We start from the raw sequence: 24,806 nt of genomic DNA on the forward strand, positions 1-24,806 counted from the left end.
AGTAATAACATCCTTAAACATATCAGTAGAAGTTCTATAACAAGGGAAGAATAGTCTAAAATGAGAGTTACCACCTTACATTGCATAATTCTGATATGTTGAAAGTAAGCTCAACATCAGATATTAGTAGCTGAGCCTCCATGGAACAAGTTTTATTACTGTGTGAAGATTGCTAAGTGAAACTATAGCACATTTTACCCAAAGACCACCAGGTAATGTGCAACAAAAATCTTTATTAGCATTCACAGACTGTTCAGCAGTTTCTGCAACTTGTATTTAACTTAATATTGTAAGACATTAAAGGGCTACAGTGCAAAAACAAATGCTATTAGCAATAATGTAAAGCAAGGTCCACAATAACTAACAGCCACCCCTCAGACGCAGCACAAGATGGAGGGTTGACTCCTTCTGAATGTTGTAGTCAGACAGGGTACGGCCATCTTCCAGCTGCTTGCCAGCAAAGATCAGCCTCTGCTGATCAGGTGGGATGCCTTCTTTGTCCTGGATCTTAGCCTTGACATTCTCAATAGTGTCACTGGGCTCAACCTCTAGGGTGATGGTCTTCCCGGTCAGGGTCTTCACAAAGATCTGCATACCACCTCTCAGACGCAGCACAAGATGGAGGGTTGACTCCTTCTGGATGTTGTAGTCAGACAGGGTGCGGCCATCTTCCAGCTGCTTGCCAGCAAAGATCAGCCTCTGCTGATCAGGTGGGATGCCTTCTTTGTCCTGGATCTTAGCCTTGACATTCTCAATAGTGTCACTGGGCTCAACCTCTAGGGTGATGGTCTTGCCAGTCAGGGTCTTCACAAAGATCTGCATACCACCTCTCAGACGCAGCACAAGATGGAGGGTTGACTCCTTCTGAATGTTGTAGTCAGACAGGGTGCGGCCATCTTCCAGCTGCTTGCCAGCAAAGATCAGCCTCTGCTGATCAGGTGGGATGCCTTCTTTGTCCTGGATCTTAGCCTTGACATTCTCAATAGTGTCACTGGGCTCAACTTCTAGGGTGATGGTCTTGCCAGTCAGGGTCTTCACAAAGATCTGCATACCACCTCTCAGACGCAGCACAAGATGGAGGGTTGACTCCTTCTGGATGTTGTAGTCAGACAGGGTGCGGCCATCTTCCAGCTGCTTGCCAGCAAAGATCAGCCTCTGCTGATCAGGTGGGATGCCTTCTTTGTCCTGGATCTTAGCCTTGACATTCTCAATAGTGTCACTGGGCTCAACCTCTAGGGTGATGGTCTTGCCGGTCAGGGTCTTCACAAAGATCTGCATACCACCTCTCAGACGCAGCACAAGATGGAGGGTTGACTCCTTCTGGATGTTGTAGTCAGACAGGGTGCGGCCATCTTCCAGCTGCTTGCCAGCAAAGATCAGCCTCTGCTGATCAGGTGGGATGCCTTCTTTGTCCTGGATCTTAGCCTTGACATTCTCAATAGTGTCACTGGGCTCAACCTCTAGGGTGATGGTCTTCCCGGTCAGGGTCTTCACAAAGATCTGCATCTTGAACTGTACAGAAAGAGGTATCAGAAAGAGTTTCAACTTCCTATACTGATTAACTTGCTACAGAGCACAATGAAGAACCCCATATACAAATCCCAAAGCTTCACACCAACATTTCAGTTTGTAAACTGAACCTAAACACACAAAATCAGTAAATAATCAGTATCAAAAACTCTTCCCTGCCCTCTATATTTAAATAAAGGACTTTTTTGGTGAGAGACATTTCCATGACTGGTTCCCCACCACCCCCTATGTTGCTGGCTTAAGAAAATGCCTGTCTCCTATCCACCAGGGAAGAAGTCTGACGTTATCAAGTTTAAATGCTTTCCCCAACGGGGAACACAACCCTCCCCCGTCGCGGCTTTACCAGCGCTCCCGTCGTCTAAGGAGGGAAAGCTGTGCCACCTTCCCACCCGCGTCTTCGGCACCTTTACCTACCCGGGCAGCCCGCCCGCCCCGCCCCACCCCACCCGCAGCAGGTCGCCCTCATCCCGCTCTCCGTGACCCTTCTAAGCGACACACGCGGGTTACCGGAGCTTGGGACCCTCCCGCTTCCCTCCTCAGTCACAATGGCCGCCAGTGACTCAGCACTCTTCCCTTCCGGGCAGGCAAAGCAATGGCGGCGCGCAGCCTGCGCCATCTTAGACCGGGTCCCCTCCCTCCACAACACGCTCAGACACAGAAAGGCAAAAGCCAGAGGCTGTGCCCGCAACCCCCCCCCCCCCCGCGGCTCTGTGCGTTCCCAAAACTAGTCCCCACACACACAGTCCCTAGCGAATAGATCTCCTCAGTTTCCCCTTCATATAACCCTGTGTCGCTTCTTACCGTTAACCTCGCGCGGCTTGGACACTTGTTATGGAAAGCTTGAAAATTCACCTGTCGACCGCTCTCGTTCACAACAATACAGCCTGGTGATGGTGGTGAACTACACGGCTCACGCCTCACCCGCTCCTATTTATAACACTGCTGACTCCAAATGGCTCGCCCCTTCACGCACAGATAGTGTCAGTGCGGTGCAGAAAATAGTCCCCAGCAATGGCCCTGCACCACAGAGAGATACAGGCCCTTCCCCCTCACAGATCCTTTTCTGAAGTCTCAGGGTATGTCTGTTCCTCCCTGTGAGAAATCCACAGCTCTGCCTCCGAATAATCGAAATCTCTAAGGCGCGGAGGGATCTCGGGGTACGGTGAGAAAGCTACCAGACAGCTCTGGAAGCTTCGTAGACTGTGGGAGGACGGTAGGCGGGGTTATGCCAGTTGTCGGCGGTGATTGGTGCAGAAGCAGAGAGACTGGTCATTGATTGGTTCACAGAGCGAGGTGAGCGAGGCTACGAAGAAAGCTCTGGAACGGCGCGGGGGGGCGGAAACGGGTGATTCTCGTCGCTGATTGGTGCGGGGTGAGGTAAGCCTTGTTGCTAAGGCTCTCCGCCTCAGAGCAGCAGATTGGGGGCGGGCGCGGGAGGAGAAGCGATATTGCGCGCGCGGGGAAAATAGTGGCCTGCAGTGTTGGGGGAGGGGCATGGAGGGCCCTCATTGGGGTGGTTCTCCTGAGGAGCCATGGGGCGGAGGCTGGGACCCAGCAAGGCCAATGGCCTGTGGGTAGTGATGGCTTTCCTCCCCTCCCCTGGCAGCCAGGCTGGGGGAGAGCTTAGGTTATGGCGGGGGGCCTATGTTGTTATGCGGCTGCCCTGAGCAGGGGCCTGCAAATCATTAGTGCCAACTGGCCCATGGCCACCTTCCAGGAGCCAGAAACTTTGGCAACAGCTGAGTGAAGAGCACCAAGGCGTGTGGTGCTGAGAAGCTGGGCTGGTTTCATGTCCTGTGGGATGTGTGAGCCCATCCGTTAAACTGGCTTGAGGGGCTGCTGTATAAATGAACCTGGGACTGTTTAAACTGGGCTTGGTTTATTATTTTAACCCAAATAACCTGCCCTTAGACCCAAATGAGAGTGGGGAACTTGTGGGTTTGCAGTCACGTAAGTTAAACTGGTGCAAGGCCTGACACTGCTGAGTAGTGAAAAGCCCAGCCAATCCTTCTCTTGGATGTGATTCAGTGTTGCCTTGCACCTAGTGTAGTCATGCCAGCACAAAGTTGGTGTGAAAGGTCATCATATATATGAGGCTTTGTGTACACTACACACTTCAGTATAACTATGTTGCTCAGGAGTACAATGTAGTTATACTGAGTTTAACACACAAAAACACCCCTGTGTAGACAGCGCTATGTTGGTGGGAGAACTTCTCCCTCTGACATAGGTACCGCCCCTCACAGAGGGGAGTTACTAAGATGGGACAGCTCTCTTCCATTGGCTTAGAACGTCTTCACCAGATGTGCTACAGCGGCAGAGCTCCAAATGTGTAGTAGAGACCTGCCCTAATAATGTTTTACACCCACATTGCATTCTAAACAAGTAAGTTAAGTCCATTTATTCATTTATGTCTGAATACTGGAGACATAGCAGAATTTTTATAAGTCTTCTCCATCCATCACTAATTTGGCACATTCAGCAGCTAATATCTCAGTGATCTACTGCACACTATCTGTCCACCCTGCTGGTCTTCCCTACCTATGATGATCCACTACCATTACTTCCATTATTACTTTTTTGGAGTTACTTCCATCGCTACACCTAATGGGACCAAAGTACATAAGTTTGTGCCTGTTGACTTTAGAGAGCAGAGTCTGCTTCTCTCCATTCATGTTTCTAACATAAACATTCATATTTTTTTCTATCCAGAAGATACACAGGGTGCATTCTGTAGTACTGTAAATGACTATATGTAGTGGAGGGAACTGGGGGATCAGGCCCCTTGTGTCAGAAACATGTTCCCTGACCGTGTTTCCCCCAACATATTTTACTGGTCTTTAATTCTTTAGGCACATTTTTCTGTATACCTGGATAAATTATTTACCATCTATTTGTTTGTGCTTGTGTGTTTCCAGAGTCCTTAACAATTGTCAAGCTTACTCTAATTTGGTGGGGGGGGGAACCTTTTTTGAACATTAGGGTAAAATGCAACAATGGTAACTGTTGTGTCCTGGAATATTCTGTGTTACTATTTTTATGTGTGTTGCTATTGTGAAAAACACAAGCAGCCCAGGAACAGTAGAAGCTTCTTAGAAGACCGGAAAAATTTCATTATTTGGAACTTAGTCAGTTGAGTATAAGTATCTGTGCATGACCATGTGTCATACTCACGATCCATGTTTTTCTAATCATATTAGCTTCTATTTCCTGGACTATTTTTCTTCCACAATTAAAGCATATTTCAAACATTATTTGTTATTGTGAGGTTATGAAACAGCATAGTGCTTAAATGCTGCAATCAGACATTCAAACTAGCATTTACCAGGGTTTTTAAGAGAAAGTTCTGACCAGGTCATGTAACAACTTCCTCATGTGACCTGACATGAAATTGTTGCTCATATTAATTGAGCTTCATTCGGTCCTTGAACCTGGGTTATACCAGGGGTTTGCTAGATCCAAAAATCTGTCACATGGTGGTGTTCAGTTTACTGCTAGTTCTTTCTGTGGACCAGAATGAAATTGTAGTCCAACAAAAACATGAGTAGATCTACCAGAATTGACACTTTTTCTCACTCAAACACAAGCTGGAATCTGTACAAAGTTACACCTTTCTTTTTTTTTTTTTTTTTTTTGCCCTGACTAATACACCTTTGGCGTTCCTTAATATAACAAGTTTTGCTTCTGCTGGAACCAAACCGACCCTCCCAGTTTACAATGAAAGGAAATGAACCTATCCAGAATAATAATACAATTAAAAAACAAACATATAGAAACACACAGTACACATTGTAAACAGAGAGGAAGAAAAGCTAGAAAAACAGTCACAGCAGGAAAATCAGAGAGAGACTTATCTAGGGCAATAACCACTGCCCTGAAATGTTATACGTAGATGAATGACAAATCACAATGTTTAAGCAATGTTATATTTTGTTTTCCTTTAACATTTCTGACTTTTCCTCAATGGGCGTCTGTTTGTTTTGTTTGTGTTTCATTCCTAGAGGATATTATTTTCCTGTATATAGTGCTAAAAGCAGGCTAAATGCTTGATCCATGGGAGCCCTGTATGTACTGAACTAAATTAAAGGGTTTAAAACGCAGTATAAAACATAATGAGCAAGCGACACCTGTTCTGTGTAGAATGGAATAAAAATGGTAGAAGCAGGAAAGAGTTTTTAAACTGTTTTAATTTAAATATCCAGCCTCAATAAATAAACTTAGAACAAAGATCTTTGTATAGAGATCCAGAATCTATCAGAAGAATACGTTGAAGCAGTAGAAAGGAGAATGAGGTTCAGTGTAAAATATGAAAAATTGTGGAAAGGCAAAGCTGCGAAGTTGGAGGGAGAGTCTCTAATTGTGAAATAATTTTAAGGTAGATTTTAAAGCATCTCAATCTTGTGATGAAGAATTTTACAATGTGTTTCTCACCGATTTTTTTTATCTCACTTTGATGAAGAGGAAAAGTGGATCTGTAGGGATGCAGAATATCTGTGGGTGGGAGGTATCTCTGTAATTGTTTCTCTGTGATGAATAAACCAGAAAACACCAGAGTCTCTTTTATTGTTTTTAGGTGTGGTTCCCAAGAATATCAGCTAAACTGCTTCCACTCAGTTACTGTTGGTTTTCTTTTTACCTATTCAGAACAGTCTGATCTTAAAATAACTTCTTGTTGACTGTTTCAGAATAATTGATGCTTGGTGGAAGTGTCATTCTATTAAGCTAGTACAGGGATCTGCATGCCCACATAGAATGCAGACTCCACATTCAAAATAACAATGGTGTTTATGTGAACTACGGTGAAATTAATTATCTCCCCAACACACACACACAATTTTCTCAGATAACTAGATGTCCAAATAAGATAAACAATTACTTGGTCTTTTTGCAAAGAACTTGGGGTGGGGTGGAGGTTGGAGGAATGGAATTGACCCTCACAACATGCATGTGGGCCACATAGCCACCATTCCAGCTTTGGGATGGATTAGCGTTTGCTCCCGCTTTGCACCTCCTGGATTTGGTGCCCTAGATTCACATAATTGTGGATTCAGTGGCCTCTTCCTTTACCTTTCTACCATGGCCATCTGTTCCATCTTATTTGGAGTCAGCACAGAACTCACCTCTGTGCTGGTCAGAGGGTAGAGATGCCTCTCTTGTGCATCCCACCCACCCTTCTGTTCTTTTCCTCTCTGTGCAAAGCAAATTCAAGGCCTGTTCTATACTTAAAAATTAGATCAACCTAGTTATGTTGATCAAGACTGTGAAAAATGTCATGCCCTGAGTGCTGTCATTAGGCCAACCTAACTCTAAGTTGATGTAGATATGGCTAGGTCAATGGAAGAATTCTATCGCCTCTCAGGGAGCTGGAAAAATCCTTTCCATGGCTGTAGCTGTGCCACTGTAGCAGCTGTAGTATAGACATGCCTCAGGGCTGACGTGGTGCACTCTGGACCTGGACACATTCCCTATATGCACAGAGGATTTAACTCTTCCCTTTTATTATCTTGATATTCTGGATGGCACTTTCTTGCTATGGCAGTCACAAGCTTGTGTTTGTTTTATGTGTAATATGCCAGATTCTGTTTCATTTACAACAATGTGAATCCAGACAACTCCACTGGAGTCTGGTATATAGCTGAAAACAGAGTTTGGTCTCGTGAGTTAGTAAATGACAGTTTCAGACTTAGCTCCAAATTTCTGTTGGTGAGAGAAACAAGCTTTTGAGCTTACACAGCTTGTCTCAGGCTTTGTCTGCACTGGAACTTTGTCGGCAAAACTTTGTTGCTCAGAGCTGTTAAAGAAAAACACACACACCTCGAATGACAAAAGTTTTACCAACAAAAAGCACCGGTGTGAACTGCACTTTGTCAGCAGGAGTGCTCTCCTACCAGCAAAGCTGCTGCCGCAATCGGCAGGAGAGCTCTCTCCTGACGACAAACAGCAGCTACACTGCGCGCCTTTTAGCGGCACAGCTGTGTCGCTAAAAGGTGCAAAGTGTAGACAAAGCCTTAGGGCTAGTCTACACTGGCAACTTTAAAGCGCTGCCATGGAAGCACTTTAACGTGACTTGTGTAGTTGTGTCTCTAAAAAACCACTTCCATGGTGGGCGTAGCTCCCAGCGCTGGTGCACTGTCTACACCGGCACTTTACAGCACTGAAACTTGCAGCACTCAGGGGGGTGTTTTTTCACACCACTGAGCGAGAAAGATGCAGCACTGTGAAGTGCCAGTGTAGACAAGTAGTCTCTCACCAACACAAGTTGGTCCAATACCAGATATTACCTCACCCACCTTGCCTCTCTAATATCCTGAGACAAACCTGCCTACAACAACACTGTATACAAATAAGATAAACACAGATTAGGCAGGTCTGGATGTGCTTAATTCTTCAGGTAACATAATTTTCTTTCTATAAAGTATAAGCATTTTTTATTTTTTTCATATGTTGTGCTGAGAATGTTATGTGAAAAAGTATCACCAACCACCAGCTGACTGAATAATATATAAAGAATTGTGAGTCTGGAAAAAATCCAGATCTTGTGACTGGCTTGACTGCACAGGTGGCTACAACATTTGCCGGATCATGGGACATGGTTAGGAACACAGCTTCCTTGTATAGTGATTTCAAAAGTAGGTCATCAGGCAGTACTACAGAGCAACCCACTTGCTGAAAAGAGGGCTCCATGATCACAAGAAATTTATCAGACAGATTTGTACATTCTGGAGCACAAGATGGTCAGTTATTTGGGTCCATTACGGGTTTCCTTCAATTAACCAAGTTCCACTATGGTATAAACAAGAAAATGCCTTTACAAATCTTTGTACAAGTATTTGTAGCACTTGTGCTCCCAGGAGATTTATAAAGATGTCATCAACTTTATAACACAGTTCTGTGTTAATATTTTGTGCCTAAGGTAACTGTTACAGTTAGGGTGACCAGACAGCAAATGTGAAAAATCAGGACAGGGGGTGGGGGGTAATAGGAGCCTATGTAAGAAAAAGACCCACAAATCGTGACTCTCCCTATAAAATTGGGACATCTGGTCACCCTAGTTACAGTCCACTGTAAATAATGATTTTTCTCCATTTTCAGTTTGTTTACTACATGCTCTTGAGAGCACTTTGGAGTGCTCCAACTTACTGCAGTTAGGAAATTGTGCTCCAACTTACTGCAGTTAGGAAATTCTTTTTGTTGACTTTAATACAAGTTGGGTCAGGCCCTAAGTTTAATGGTCACTTTAACCCTGTAGCTGTGTGGCTCTTTAACCCAGCAACAGGAGACAGATACATTGTTAACAATAGGAACATATTATTGTAAAACACACAAAATTGCAAGGGGGAATTGGGCAGGCATAGGATCTGAAACTATTTTTAATTGTTGTTAATGAAGATGATTTCAAGTTGATGATACCTCTTTAACAATTAATAAGAGCTAGTCCAACAAAGTAGAAGAACTCCATTCAGAAGCAGCTTTCTTCCATTGACCCAGTGATAGGGCTTATGGAGAAAATTGTATTTTGTCCTCATGAGCCAGGACAGATTGACTCATAACCCTCTTGATGAGAGAGAATCACCCAAAATACTCCCCTTCTCCCTTTCCCCATATTAAGGTTCAATCTCAGGCAATGTTTTTCTCCTCCAGTGTGCTGGTTTTGTAGTAATGATTCCCATTATTTATGCCTCTTTATCTATTAAGTATGTTGTTATCTATAGGCTACTTCTAATACTCTGGCCTCTACAGTGAAAGTGAAAATCAGTATCTATATTTCCTAACTTCTCTTTAGCGCACTAGTACCCAGCTGCTTTCAGTGCTGCTTCTCCAGTATAAATTCCCTTGCAGACAGAATCACAGGCTGAACTACCAAGTCTGTGTTCTGCTGAGTCACCATTACACACTCAGAGCAAAGGGAGTACAGAAAGGCACCTTTGTACCTTTAACAATGAAACACATCAGCTATACCTGGGAGTGAACTTTGAACATCACAAGCTACGAGGAGAGCGTTTAATGAGTTTTCTGGACTGTTCTCCTCCCTGCCCTGTAGGACATCTTTCTGAAAATTATCACTTTTCCTTCTCGGTTGTCTCAGATTTTAAAGCAAAGTATTTCCCATCAGGCTATTGACTCCTGCATGCATTCATGGGAGTTCAGTGCACTCACTACTGCTTGGAACAAGATGGAGCACCGTGTACTGCACTGGGCAGTTGCTATGGGCCGCACCCCACATTACAAATGAATGAGGCCACATTGTAGAACTACTGCATCGACTGCATTTGGCTCATGGGCCCCAGTTTAGCCCCACTGACTTTTCCTCCCAGAATATGATGTGACTAAAATGAAATCTAGTATGACTAAAAAGATAAGTAGCTATAGCTGAGCAGTTCTGGTGTGGGTCAGAATTTGTCACATGCAGTATAGTTACAGTGATTCAGCTGGGATAAACTAGTAACCAGTACATAGTTTAATACTAGGAATGAGAATAACAGGAAATCATGCCTCCAGTAACCTTTTCTGACTGTCAGAAAAACAGAGCAGTTGAGCCATGGGGTTGTTATTCTAGTTCTGCCATATACTGTTTCAGGAAGCGATGCATACTTTGCAGGGTCACATGTTTTTCAAAGCTGTTTTTCAGGTCAGGCAGTTTTGATGGTGGTTTAATCATGATTCAGTTGTTCAAACATATTCAGGATTGAGAAACTATGACAATTAAGCAGTGCCCTGTCTATATTGCCTGTATATAGTGAGTATCAGACTGGCAGCTCAGCTGTGTTTAGTGCTCTCTGTTCCATTTCATGAAACTTTCAGGATCTTTTCAGTGCTTTTAAGTTGTAAACACCAATTTTTATTTGGGTATAACCCAAGTGAGACAAATCCACTCCCAGCCAATACTTGTTACGAAAGGTTTAGCCTACCAGTGAACTTGTTTTCTGTTAAACCAGTTTGAATGCTGATAGGTTCTTACAGTCCCTCCCATCCACCCATGTTTTGTTGCATCCTATGTATTTTTGTGTTTCAGATATTCAGTCATAAGATTTTTTTTAATTGCACAATTCTGACTGGTGCTTTTTCATCTTCCTGTGCTTTTTTAAAACAAATTTAATGTACTCTCCTGATTGAGATTTTATTCTTTAGTTCTAAAGCTCTATTGACTGTGATCATGGGAACCCTTGTATCAAGAATTATGGTTAAACACAGTTCTCTGGAAAGATGCCAACCTGATTTCTAATCCCAGAGTAGATAGGGCCAAAAGATTTTTTTCCCCTGATGTCCTGTCCTAAATTGCTGTTCAATATTACTGTGTGCTATTAAAGAGCTGCCATGTTTCAAATCACAGGTTGCTGTATATCAGAGGTGGGTGAAATAATCCCTGAATGTAGTATATATATCACTTCAAGTTTGTAAAAAGCTTTGGAATTCTTCAGGATGTGAGGATATACTTATAATGAAAGTAAATACCTCACCCCAATGCTTACACAACAATGACAGGCAAGTGGCATTCCTGTAATTAAAATGGGATGTGAGCTTATTGTTACAAATTTCAAGATTAATTCTCATATTCATGGCATGTAGATCCCATCAGTGTTAATTATTCTAGCCCATTAAACTAGGCAAGCAGGTTTAATTTCTCGATTATGCTGAAACATGCTGTACGGGACTCACTGGTGTCACCTGTTTTAAACAGGCTTGTATTCAACGTCAGCTATACGTAATGTTGAATCACCACTACCTTGCTAGGTGTGTATCAGCATTAAACATGAGGGGATGTGACAAGTCCCCTTTTCTAGGATTAGTCAGGTAATAGACAATGGTTATCAGTTTGCAACAGATACCAAGATGGACACTGCATAGTGACAGCCAGTGTGGAGAGGTAGCCAGGTGATGGGAGAGAGCAGGGTGTCTCTTAGGCCAGGATGGAGGGAAGGAGCCGATGTGCGTGTGTAAGGTGTCTCTAGCACCAAGGATTGAGTAGAAGGAAGGAGCTGAGTCACAGGAGGGAATGGGGGGGTGGTCTCTGGAACTGGAGATGGAGTGGAAGGGAGTCAGGTATTGGGAGGGAGCTAGTGAAGAACTGGGACAAGTTGGAGGGAGGAAACCAGGTCAAACCTAAAATGGTCACTGCCAGGGCTGGTTCAGGATTGAGGGTTTATATGTGTGTACTGAATAAATCCAGCAATGGGAGTCACCCTCTCTTTACCCCCCAGGGAAGTTACTCTGAATTTGTCTCCTCTGAGGGCTCTGAATGTAGTACACACTGTTCCTTCAGCCGCTGCCCTGGGGTCATCTATAACATTTGCCTGTCTGGAGCTGTGTATCTATAGCCTTCACTCAGGTTCAGTTGAGTCTGCAACTAAAAATACCTCCCATTGGCTTGCACAGGCTGGTCTTTGCTGTTAGTGTGATCCTGCGATATTACATGATACTGCAGACACCTCATTCATGTAGGAGCTCTGCCTTTTGTGTACAGCTCTCACTAAAATAACTAGTGATGTGTCATCACTATCAGGTGGGGCCTGTTGGTGGAGGTGTTATGCTGAAAAAACATGCATTTTCCCCCCCAATCATAACTGGGAGCTAGCAGCCTGCAGCAGCTGCTTTTATTCACAGAGTAGTGAAACCCTAGCAACAGACTGTCTTGCTTTTACTTACTTATAGACTTTTCTGTTGTGCTCATCACTGCAGTGTCAGAGTATCTCATCTGCACTAATTAATTTATCCTCTCAGCCCCATTGACTTCTGATATAGTTGCCTTTCTGAAAAATGGGGCCTCGGTGTCTGATCTTGGGCTACCAAAAATTGAGACATCCCAAAGCAATGGCCCCTTCTGAACATTTTTGCCTATACATCTGGCTGAAGATCATGTACTGGCAGAGCTAAGAATTCAGCTCAGATCTCCTGAATCCTGGTCCAGTGCTTTAAACACAAGATCATCCTTTCTGTCCAGCAACGTTTTCTAATTCACCAGGATTAATATTATACCTGATCTCCAAAAACAAAACATCTGTGTCACATGAGATCTCACCTCTCAAACTTCCATAAAACCGCCTGATAACAGATCATTGCACCTACAAAAATCATTCCCTAGATAAAGAGGTGGAAGTACTTGAGATGACATGGGGATTTCTGGAGTGATGTCTACAACTTCTAAATTCAGGCCCAGCAAACTGAATTTGCCCTAGATTTCATAGTATGTTTGGTGAAGTGAAGGTAGAACATAAGAACGGCCATACTAGGTCAGACCAAAGGTCCATCTAGCCCAGTATCCTGTCTACTGACAGTGGCCAATGCCAGGTGCCCCAGAGGGAATGAACAGAACAGTTAATCATCAAGTGATCCATCCCCTGTTGCCCATTCCCAGCTTCTGGGACATCATCTGTCTCTGTCTTCCTGCCTTCCCATTATATCTCTCCACTCTTTAGCCCTGGTAACCCCACAAGTGTCAGATCATGCAAAATGGAAGACAAAACAATACTAATACTTACCACTTCTATAACAGCTTCCATTTAAGGATCTCAAAGCCCTTTACAAGATGCGTATGTATTACTATCCCCATTTTACAGATGAATAAACTGGCATGGAGAGGCCTCTGTAACTTGCCCAAGGTCACACAGTGAATCAGTGCAGAGTAAAAGGCAGAACAAGGTTCCTGACTCCCAGTTTTCTGATTTCAAATACAAAGTATGCAGACTCCAGATAGAGAGCAATGTGGGGCCTCATGAACAATGTGTGTCACAGAAACCCATGAGGAAGCATTTCCAAGCTGCACCTGAGCTATACTATTTTAGGAGCATATATTACACTTACTGGAAACTAGACATTGCATTTCAAACTGATCTTTCCTGGGGAAAATTTTGAAAACTATACACATTCCACCCTTCTTTTACAGTGAAAGAGGGACAGCAGCTGCTCTTGCTGCAAAGCCCTGACTGATTCAGGTAACCCTCGGAGAAAAATAGTTTTAAATATGGGAATGTTTCCTTGTAAGGAATTGTCCAGCTTGCATCTGTGAAAAACAGATCAAGTCAAATCTTGCTGTGTGTTTGTGGAGATGTGGGCAGAGCTCAGCTCATTGGAAGAAATGGCTCTAAAATAATCAATGTGAATTTGTAACACAATACAAGGTGATGGTCATGAGGAAGAATCAAGGTTGGAGGGAGCTCATTCTGGTTTCCAATTAATTAGATTGTTTGCTGGTTGGACCAGTTCAGTGAAGTGGAAAAAACGTGAGTCTCAGAAATATGATTTTGTTTTTCATCAGAAGGAGCCTGAAGGGAAGCACCGTTGCTCTTCTGCGCTCTGAAAAGGGGTAACTTTGGTGCCAGATTGATTGATGGCCTTGGAGACTGAAATCCTCTTTCCTCAAGATAGCAGCAGACAAAACTCCCCCCCCCCCCACTATGTCTCAGTCCTCACCACCAATCCTTCTAATCACTGTGGCTGATCTGTGAGTGGGGCCAACTTTGATGTAAGGCTTTGGTGATGATGGAGCTGGTATGAGATCCATCAAGCTGAAGTAACACAGGGCTCTGCCCCATGGCGTCATTACCCACTTGGAAAAAGTTTAAACACTGGAGCCACCTTAATGTTAACAGGTCCTGCCAGTTTGGGGCCTCAGCACTTCATATGCTACTACCCAAATGGAGGACAAGTCTAGCTACTGCTACTGTTCCAACCTCCCACACATGCCTGGATGATCTCTGTATAGTCAGTGAAATTTTAGGGATTGGAGCCAAAAATTGGCAGGATTGAAGCACTAGATCTTGGTATTTGCAGTGCCCTCATCTGGGATGTGTTATGTGTTTGTTGTAAAAGGTACATCTACCCTTTATGCAATAGAATTAGGGGGTCTCATCTCTGTCTGGATTCGGGTGCCAGATCTAGGTATTGTGGCACTGGGTCTCCTCAGGATAAGGGGGCTGGATGCAATAGGAGGGACTAGGTTTGTTCTCTGTGTAAGTAGTGGAATTTTGGGGAGCAGGGGGGCGTGTGTAAAAAACGCAGGCTCCAGCTTTCTCCTTCCCCACCTTTCCTCACTCCCCAGGGTTTGGCACCCAACCCTCCCAGTCCACGTGGCTCCGGACTCTGCAGCAGCAGCTCCGGAGTGTCCCTTTGCCCCTAAACTCCCGATCACACTAAGGGAGCGAAAGGCCCCGAGGGAGAGGGGCCCAGCCGCAAGCTCTCCGGTTGCTGGGGTGCAGGGCGCATGCAAGCCTCCGGGCCAGCAGCATGGGGAAGGCGAAGGCAGGCTCTGCCCGGAAACCTCGGGGGAGAAGCCCGGCCGCAGCGTCTCCGGCCGCTGCCGCCCGCCCCCTCCGGGGGAAAGAGAGCAGTCGGGTAGGCAAGAAGCCTGCGGCTCCCCGGGAGAGGCCGGGCGAGCCGCCGCCGCCTGCCCCGGCGTTCTGCCCGGTCGATCTGGGGGCGCAGAGGGAGCGCTGGGTGACGTTTCAGGAGAGGCAAAGCCTGACTGGCGAGGAGGCGGCCAGACTCCTGCTGGACACCTTGTGAGTATAAGGGGGGGGGGCGGGAGTCCCCAGGCGCTGAGCTCTTCCTCCCGAGGCAGGGCAGAAACCCACCCCCCGGCGAGCTTAAGCTGTCCCTGGGGCCTGCTGCTGCCCTTTCAGGGCTGGGCTGGGCTGCATGTTGCTTGGGGCTCACCTACATTATTTTAAATCTTCCCTCCTGGCCTCAGGGGTAGGGTCCTCTCTGGGTGCAGCACCGGTTTGGGCAGGGGTCTCTCGCGCCCCAGCATTTCTCTGCAGGCCGCAGTGTGGTTGTGCAGATTCTTCTATTTGCGTTATTTTTTGTGGCCCATCTGCACGGTTTTGACCCGCTCAATGGGAGCGGGCCCGTGACTGTTAGAGCTGGGGTTAGGAAGGGCAGAATATTTTTCTTCCCTAGACCCCATCTACCCTGTGGCTTTGAAGGGGGCTGCTCCCCCTTGAGCTCAGGTGGGTGTAACCCGCGACTTCTAGACCTGCTTCTCTCCGCCTTTGCGTTGTGTGTGTGGTATAAACCTACAATTCGGTACTTTTAGACAAAAGACATCAATGTAACTATGTAACTAAGCAAGCCCTCATTAGGAATGCTGATTCCAGCCAGGCTAGTGCTGGTCTGATAAGTGCCTGGTTAATAACGAATTGAGTCAGAAGGGTCATACATCTACAACCCATGCTTCTCTGGGGTTGGAGAGAGAGAAGGACAGTAGGGCTTTTCACAATGTTTCCTTCACTTTTTGCTTTAGCCACATAAATGACTTCTGTGAATCCATGTGCAGAGTAAAATGTGGATTGTATGGGAAGTTAACAGCAAACTTTTTCTTGCTCAATAAGCAAGACAATACATGGAGGCTAAGCCTTCCAAAACCATGGTTTTTTTGCAGGACTCATCCAGCTACCTTTCTTTTGATTCTTAATGGCAATGCAAATAAGTGTTATCCGGCAGTGTTATCCAGACATTTTGCATTTAGATTTATCTAAGTGTTTCTAAAATGCTTATCAATTTAATATCTAGATGTTGATTTTGGAAATAATGTGGGAGGCTCATTGCACACATCTTATAACCACATCCAGAGAAGTTGTCATGGCTAGACATACAGCAGCTCTGACTGGACAAATATCTCTGCTTTGGATTCAGATTTAGGGTCCAAGTACAGTGTGGGATTTAGTCAGACTACGTAATTATCTTCAAAAAGGCTTTCTTTTGTATTTCTGCAGTTTCTCAGCCCAGAATCTCTGCCCCGTAAGTGTCACATTTGCTGTACTTGAAGCCTGTCCATATTATTCTGCAATGTAATATTCCTAGTGTCAGCATTTTTACAGTAATAAACATTGGCTTCCGTGGAACCACACAATTTATTTTCTTCCCATGGAATTTATGGGCTGTTACTCTTAATCTGTTCATGTTTCAGGGACCTCACATCAAAGGGAAGTAAAAATCCTCTTATCCTGTTCTTTTCTGTTGTCTACAGTGACATATCTACCAAGCTCATATTCTAATCCTGCTGTCCCATCTGAATGTGTAATATAGTTATATTTTTGTTATTCCCATTAATAATTTGAACAAACTGTCAGTACATGCAATTGATAATATAAAAAGGGACTTTGTATTTTTGTGTCTGACCTGGCATGTTGATTTTGCTAGGTTACCATGGTAAAGTCCTAAGGGAGTGAAAGAAATGCACAAAGGAGAGTATCCTTGAGTCTGTGAGTGCAGCTGGGAGACTTCAAAAACATATTAAAATGTTTTAAACTAATTAAATCCTACTTATTGTCTCTGTTTCCAGCTTCTGAAATGGAAGCAAGTTAGTGATGCTTTCTATCTAGAAAGAACATCAGCCTGGAGCAGAACTGGTGGGAACATGGGAAAATTCTATTCTTAATTTCACTGGTGTAATCCTGACATAATTTGACTGAATTCTGTGAGTTACTCTAGATTTACTACTGTAACTGAGGTCAGAATTTGGACATGTGTTTGGGGGAAGGTGGGTCTGCTTCAGTTTGGCCCCCATTGCTGAGTGGATAATGACTCTGGTAGAGTTGACTGTGACACTACAAAATCTCAGTGCTTCCTTGGCCAACAAGAAATGTCTGATCACAAATCCTCTCTTTTCTCCGTCCAGTGAGTACAGAGGCCTGGTGAAGCACACAGGAGGCTGTCACTGTGGAGCTATCCGCTTCGAGGTTTGGGCATCAACAGATCTGCACATTTTTGACTGCAAGTGAGTGGTTTTTATTTGAATCTGAATAGCCAAATACTTTGCCCTTCTCTAGCACTTCCCATCCAAAGATCTCAAAGTGTTTACGAAACAGAAATCCACTGGAAGTTGGTATAGTAGCAGGACAGATGTCTAACCTATTTCCTGTAGGGTGCAGCCCCAGCTGAGTTCAGATCCACCAGTAGGTCAGTACTGTTGATTTCAGGTGCTAGTTCTGCAAGTGCACAATGTGCTGATTGCCGGAGAAAGGAAGGTGCTGTGCACTTCTACTCTCTGGGCAGCACAGTGGCAACTTCGTGTTTTCTTTATGCCCTAGCTGAAGGGGTGAGGCTGTGGCAAAAGCTGCAGTTGTCAGGGAGATAACAAGTGCTTGGAAAACAGCTCAGAACAGGGAGACTGTAGCAGTGTTGGGGCTACAGGGATCCTTACTGAGATCGGTACTTGAAGGTGTGTGATTTCAGGCTATTTTAGCAGATTGTTGAGGATGAGATCTGCCTCTCATAGGCCAGAAACAGTAGACGTAAAAAAAGTCAAAGAAATTCCCAGTTTTTAAACTTTGTGGAATACTAGCTATGACCCTAATACAATGTGCAATAAAATCCAGAAGAGAAATTCCATTGACTTCAACTGCTCAATCTGGGGAAAATATTAAATGTCCTTTATGCAAGTGGAAATTCAGATCAAAGTGACTTGCTCATTACAGTTTGGTAAGATGTGATGATTATTATTACATAGTCTACAACTACTACGGTTAATAATTACACAGAGTTCCTCTGTGATCCTGGAAAGTCACTATATCTATGCCTCAGTTTCCTCAGCCACACAATGAAGACAGTAATACTTGCATATCTTGCAGGGATGCTGTGAAGCTAAATAAATTTCATGAGATCCATGAATGGAAGGTTCTAAACACATGCAAAGTGTTATATTTAGTATCATTATTAACAGCAATATCTTACATATATACAGAATTTTATTGTGGAAAGCATTTTACAAACTCCTATACATACAGGAACCACTTACCCCACTACTAAAATGTAGCCACATCTGGAGTAAAACATGGCAGATGTTTAACAGGATTCTGCACATCAAGGAGTACAGAATACCAGCTCCTTATGGGACTGCAGAGGGAAATATAGGTAAGCAGAGTGCAAAAACTTACATTGGAATTCAGCCACAGTTTCATGATTCATACCTGTGCTTGTACAAAAATTGTCAAGGTTTTAACAACCAGAAATACTCAGGACCTCTGTTTTATACTTCATCAAAACAAAATGCTTTCCAACAGATCTCTCAAGGGTGTGGGGTTTGATCCTTTCTTGGCATTCTCTTATCAAATGGGGAACACATTACTACCAACATGTGGTGAGGGATATATATTCAAACCCAATAAAATAGTCTAATTTCAGTATGGTCTTTCCACCGACTCAGAATTAGTTTCTCTCTAGCCCAGATGTCACTACAAATCTGTTTCCCTTGTTTGCAAAGTAATTAATATTGGTAGCATTAGGATTAAGTTGGCAAACTTTACATGAATTTCTCAAGGCCACAATTTAGCGTTGATCTATCCACTGAGAGTTGTACTGTGGAGAGAAGAGAGTTATGTAGCTCTCAGTGTAGATAAGCTTATTTTCCATATTACAGGAAAACATAAGTCTCTAGATGAATACATGCACACACAAATACATATGCCATAGTTGCAGACTGGCCACTCCTGTCATCAAACCTGATGTTTGCAATGTTGTAGCCGTGTTGATCCCAGGATATTAGAAAGACAACGTGGGTGAGGTAATATCGTTTATTGGACCAACTTCTATTGAATCTCTTGTCTCTCTGATATCCACCCTGATGACAACCAGGTAAAAATAATTATAGTTTTCAGTGAAATCTAACTTGTTGAGAGCTCTAGGCTAGATACGATTGTTACACTGCAGGTTATAACGGCCTATAGAATAATCATGTTTTTTTTTCTTTTTCTTTCCCTCATACAGTTGCAGTATTTGCATAAAGAAACAGAACAGACACTTCATTGTCCCGGCTTCACACTTCAAGCTACTGAAGGTAGGTTAGGGTTTATGAGTGCAGTGGGTGTGGGTACCTGTCAAGATATTTGATTCTGAAAGATTCAGGTGGTGGTCAGCTTTGTGTCATAAATTTGCCTGTGTCTGTCTGGAGAGATGTGTTTGGAGATACGAAAAATCCATTTGGATCCCAGGAGCCTGGCTGTATGTGTTTGTTAGCGTGTCTCAGAATGGGAAGTTCCATGTTTGAAAAGTGACTATACCTGTTCAAAAGATAAGGCAGGGATGTTTGTACACCCCGGGAGTGGCAGTGCCACCAGGTAAATGTGCTAAGTCCATGTTACATTGACGACAAAGAGCATTAACGTCACGCTCCTACTCCTAATGGGCTAAGGACCTGAGCAAATGCCCATCGCAATCCGTGTGAGTCTTGACTTACTGGGCTGTGGATTGGGTCCCAGTGCATTGCTATAAAGAATTCTGCCTCTATTTTAGATCAGCTTCAGACTCCCTTAACTTGATTTTTAAATTCTGATTACAGGCTGAACTCTTTTACATTTTAATTGTTACAAGGGCATCTTACAGGCTAGGGTCTTGGATTCCAAGTTGTCTGAGGACTGTAGCTCTTAGATTAATTTTTCTCGGCTTCTAGCACCATTTAATTTGATTTTCTTTTATAGTTGGATGGTCTCAGATAAACACAGAAATTTTTGTCCATTGCTTCTGGGAGGAAAATCCCCAATTATGTTTACTTTGGAGCATTTAAAAAAAACCTAAGCACTTTATAATAGACCTGCTGTAATAGAGAGTTCAGTGACTGCATTTCAGTGGTCAGAAAGTAAAGCCATGGCAATTGTTAGGCTTGTCGGGGGAAAGGTGTTTGTGAAAATAAAGCACAGAGGGGAGGGAAAGGAGATTAATATCTGGAACAGAGTAGCATGCATGCTGTATTCTTACCTCTAACTCACATAAAGACATAGCGGGTGGTATTTTAGACTAGTCTTAATTAGGCTTCTGTTTTTGCGCCTGCAATTTTACATTTATTAATTACAAGCCTGTGGAATGTAAGTGACAAAAAATGACCCATTTCTGGGTATGTGGCAAACCTTCATTGTGTATTTTTTTGCCTAGGGTGCTGATAACATAACAACGTACACCTTCAACACACACCGTGCTCAGCACACATTTTGTAAGACCTGCGGCGTGCAGAGCTTTTACACTCCTCGTTCTAACCCAGATGGTTACGGTAGGTAAACAGAACAGGGAAGAAACCTGGTAGATCTATGGCAACACAAATTCACGCCCCGCTGCACTTGTATAATGATCATGACGACCATCAGCACTCTGCCAAGAGCAGTAGCACAATAATTGTGCATCATACAGCTTGCTTCTAAAGTACTGAACATCTGAAGCTGCAACTTTCAATAGCACCTCCTTATTGTGTAAGTCTTAACTGTGACCAATGGGCCACTGGCCATCTCGGGTTTCTCACCTGCTGCAGCTGTATCGACACTATCACCACCTCTGAGACTCACTGCCCATGAAACTGACAGAAAAGCTCTCCTTGGCTTCAAAGGGAGAGTTTCTCTCTGAATTTCCCTCTCTTCTCAAGGAATAGCCCCCCACTGCCTGGATGAGGGCACTGTGCGCAGCACCATCATGGAGGAGATCAATGGCAAAGAGTGGGAGAAGGCAGTGAAGGAACATAAGACCATCAGGAGCATGTCGAAACCATGATACAGCCTCAGTGCACCAAAGTGCTCAGCTTGGAGCACTGCCATTGGCAGGCCATCATATAACCTCTAGTTCAAGCTCTCCTGTGCCAAGCTGTTCAGGAAGTATATCTTCTTTGTTTTTTTTAAATAAATCTTTCTGTGCTGTTTTTTCCCTCCTTTCATTTTACATTCAGTTGTCAGACCACACCAGTTCCATAACTTACCCAACAGCTGTGGTTTTTCCTCTTTGCCTTATTCTGACACTGCCTCTATCTGCAGCACAGTTCAAATCACATTAGTCAGAACAAGGTTCTTACATCTATTGCAAGGTTCTACCATGTTGTCTTTGGCTCGTGCAGACACATCCCAGATGCGTTATTATCTGGTGTACACCAGTGGTTCTCGACCAGGGGTCCGGGGCCCGCTGAGGGCCATGAGCCGTTTCAGCAGGTCTACCAAGCAGGACCAGTGTTAGACTCCCTGGGGCCCAGGGCAGAAAGCCTAAGCCCTGCCAAAGCCTGAGCAACTTAGCTTCACAGGACACCTTGTGGCACAGGGCCCAGGCAGTTGCCCTGCTTGCTACCCCCTAATGCCGGCCCCGGCTTTTATATGGAGAAAACAAGCTGATGTGGCGTTTTCATAGCATGCTGGGAGGGCCTCAGACAGAAAAAGGGTGAGAACCCCTGGTTTACACAACCGTACTACATGAAATAACGTCTCCCTACACGGGGAAAAATTCTGCTGTTACACTCGTCTCTCCCTTGATTTCACTGAAGTTACTCTGGATTTAGAGCTATACCAGGCTGATGCTGGCATTACAGGCTCCAGTTGAGCAAGTTCTTATGTACATGTTTTAACTTTCAACACAAAGAGTAGTGCTGGTGAATGCATATGTGCGTAAGTGCTCTGCTGAATAAGGATGGTCTGACTCATGGACTTAAAGATAGCTGTGTGTAGGGTTGCCTAGGGCCGGCTCCGCAGCTCCCATTGGCCAGGAACTGCAACCAGTGGGAGCTGCGGGCATGGGCGTGAGGGCAGCAAGTGGAACCTCCCTGGTCGCCTATGCGCCGAGGGGATATAGGGACCTGGCAGCTGCTTCCTCGGAGCCGCAGTAAGCACTGCTGGGACTCGGCACCCCGAACCCTCTGCCCCAGCCTGCAGTCCCCTCCTGCACCCAAACTCCCTCCTAAAGCCCATACCTTTACTCCCCCCAACACCATACCCCAGCCCTGAGCCCCCTTCTACACCCCAAACCCTACCCTAGAGCCCACAGCTGCAGCTGGAGCCTGTGCCCCCTCTTGCACTCCAACCCCCTCATCCTCAGCCCCACCCCAAAGCCTGCACCCCCAGCCAGTCTTCACTCACCCCTGCACCCCAACCCCCTGCTCCAGCCGAGCCTCTTCCTACACCCCAACCCCCTCATCCTCGGCCCCACACCAAAGCCTGTACCCCCAGCCAGAGCCCTCACCCCACACCCCAACCCCAACCCCATGCCCCAGCCCAGTGAAAGTGAGGGTGGGGGAGAGCGGGGAATGGAGTGAGCAGGGGGTGGGTCAGGGGGCGGGACAGGGGTGTTCAGTTGTGTGCAATTAGAAAGTTAGCAACCCTAGCTATGTGCTTAAGTACTGAGAGTACAGTTCTGCCCTAGTATCTTTTTAATAGCTATGTTTGGGAGGGTGTTGTGATTTGAGTAAGGAATTGGGAGCCAGGAATTTGACCTCTGATCCTGGCAGTGCAATGACTTGCTCTGTATCCTTGGGCAAGCTGCTTATCCCATCTTTACACTGGGGTTTATAGTCTTTATATCTCTGTCCCCCACAGGTGTGGTGAGGAATAACTCAATGATGAGTGCAAAGTGCTGTGTAAATGCTGAGTATTATTTAGTTTGCTCCAGTGTGAAAGTCCTCCTTTAAGATTCCAATTATTACTAAAATCTATGTAGACTTAAAAATTACAAATACATATTTGAAAATTGGCCTCGCTGTCACTTACCTGCTGAATCTGTGGGTTGCAAAACCCAGAACCCAACACTTCCTCCTAGCAACTAAGAGGAAGGGGGCAGCTTTTCAAATGGTGCATCTGGAATTTTTATGTCTACATATTTATTCTGTCAAAGAACTGGCTGGCGCCCTCTCACTTGTAACTTCACATCCTGGTGAAAAACAGTTTAAGTTCAGCGGATCTCAAAGACTTTGTTTGGAAGCAGGAATAAATACTAGTGTTTCACGAGGTACAGTCCAGCAGAGTAAAGCTCGTATCACAGGGTGGCTTGGAGGGTCGAGATGGAAAGAACAATAAGAGTTCAGTGCAATTATATTAGTCTGTATAATTTTTAATATTTTATTCCTAAAGTTTTGGCATTTTAAAGTCAAGAAACCAGCCCTCCATTAGCAGGAACTGGCTGACTGACAGGCAGGCCTGTGTGGTTCAATGTTACAGCCTGAGGGCTGTGAGGATCCTGGTTCAAACCCCAAGGGACAATGTGTATCCTTGGACAAGTCACTCCTGGTGCCTGATCTTTACAGCAGAGGGAAATGGATAAAAAGCAGGAATCACCAGGTGGTGATCTGGGCCTGGTCTCCCTGGGGAAACCCATTGTAAAAGCACATACAGTACATGCTGTATCCTAAACACCTCCAAAATTCGACTTCACTAGTAATTAGACTCAGATCAATCTGATTTGCTGGGTGTTCTAAGACCAGTTACACTACTACAATGGGAGTTCAGTAATTGTTTGAACCCAGGCTGTCAGGCAAAGGACACTTAGAAGGATGTAAATACTGTATGTTTCAATCAGAGGCTGCAGGGCACCCAGAAGGTGGATTTCTGTCCTCTTCTTGAGACATTAAAGAAGCAAGAGCTTTCAATAGTGCTTGGTCAGGCAGAGCCTCTCTTTTCTTTGTCTCCCTTCTCTGGTCTCTCAATATCCCTGGAAGTGTGTATGATTCTCCTTCCCTTTACAGAAGGCAAAGTGAATTGATCACCATGAAGCGTGAGAACAGGATATAGGTGTGTCGGAACCAGAGAAGCTGGCTGTGATGGCACTGCATGGCTCTCTAGAAAGATAAAAATATACGAGAAAACATTAGACCTTCCAAACCCATTCAGAAGACAGCTTTCAGGGCTTTCTGTAAAGTTCACTACTAGATTTACAGTGAAATCTGTCTTCAGTGACCCACCAAAGAACCAGCACAAACACAGCTTAGCAGCGGTGGGATTCTGACTAAACTCAAACAATGCTATACTGGAATCACTGGGGCTATTTTCAAGTGGTTGCATATGACCAGAAGTTGCTAGTTGAGGCCCATTTCATGTATTTAGGAAGGTCAGATTCAAAGTTCCAGCCACTGTGGCTTGAAATATCAGAGGACTTTTTGTACTTGGAACTTTCTGTTACTACCCTCACAAATACACAGTGCTGTGGGTGTTACTTGTCGATTAGGAGCACTGTTTGCTCTGTAATGTTTACTGTAATATACTGTGGAGGGAGCTCTAATCATATGGTGATAAGAGATTTCTTGACTAGAATGTAGAGAGATTTCACACAGCAGAATAACCCAAAGTTTGCCCAAAAGACAGGGCAACTTGCTAAGAGCCTGCTGCCACAAGTAGTCAAACAACATAGAGAGCAGATCAAGATAGAATACTGCATGCTGGGAACTGTAGTGTCCACAGTCCACATCACTATCAAATATAAGAGTGCACTCTGACCACCCAGGGTCTAAGAGCTGCAAATCTGCCCAATCCCACCATCTGAATGGCGTGCAAAGCAACTTGTCTTGACAAGAAAATATTCCTAAAAGCAAATCCACTGATGCTTCATAATTCAAA

At 44.6% G+C, this 24,806-nt stretch overlaps 3 protein-coding genes across 4 annotated transcripts in view; 1 reads left to right on the plus strand and 2 right to left on the minus strand.

Moving 5' to 3' along the window:
* Positions 1 to 213: 213 nt before the first annotated feature.
* Positions 214 to 2,481, minus strand: UBB (ubiquitin B). Its single transcript, XM_044994135.1, has 2 exons — positions 2,332 to 2,481; positions 214 to 1,512 (listed from the first exon to the last, which is right to left on the minus strand). Exon 2 carries the CDS (start codon positions 1,504 to 1,506, stop codon positions 361 to 363), a length of 1,146 nt encoding a protein of 381 aa, XP_044850070.1. The 5' UTR covers positions 1,507 to 1,512; positions 2,332 to 2,481; the 3' UTR covers positions 214 to 360.
* A 12,133-nt stretch (positions 2,482 to 14,614) lies between these two features.
* Positions 14,615 to 21,142, plus strand: CENPV (centromere protein V). Its single transcript, XM_044994136.1, has 5 exons — positions 14,615 to 15,026; positions 17,144 to 17,242; positions 19,231 to 19,300; positions 20,392 to 20,506; positions 20,873 to 21,142. Exons 1-5 carry the CDS (start codon positions 14,752 to 14,754, stop codon positions 20,995 to 20,997), a joined length of 684 nt encoding a protein of 227 aa, XP_044850071.1. The 5' UTR covers positions 14,615 to 14,751; the 3' UTR covers positions 20,998 to 21,142.
* Positions 21,143 to 23,289: 2,147 nt separating this feature from the next.
* The window catches only part of PIGL (phosphatidylinositol glycan anchor biosynthesis class L), a 78,370-nt gene continuing 76,853 nt past the window's right edge, over positions 23,290 to 24,806 (minus strand). For both annotated transcript variants that reach the window (XM_044993980.1, XM_044993979.1), the window contains one exon: positions 23,290 to 24,031. In XM_044993980.1, the coding sequence (XP_044849915.1) occupies positions 23,853 to 24,031 (179 nt within the window). In that variant the 3' untranslated portion in view covers positions 23,290 to 23,852. The remainder of the gene's footprint in view (positions 24,032 to 24,806) is intronic.

The sequence above is a fragment of the Mauremys mutica genome, chromosome 19, assembly GCF_020497125.1.
Source record: "Mauremys mutica isolate MM-2020 ecotype Southern chromosome 19, ASM2049712v1, whole genome shotgun sequence".
In the NCBI taxonomy this organism is placed as follows: Eukaryota; Metazoa; Chordata; order Testudines; family Geoemydidae; genus Mauremys; species Mauremys mutica.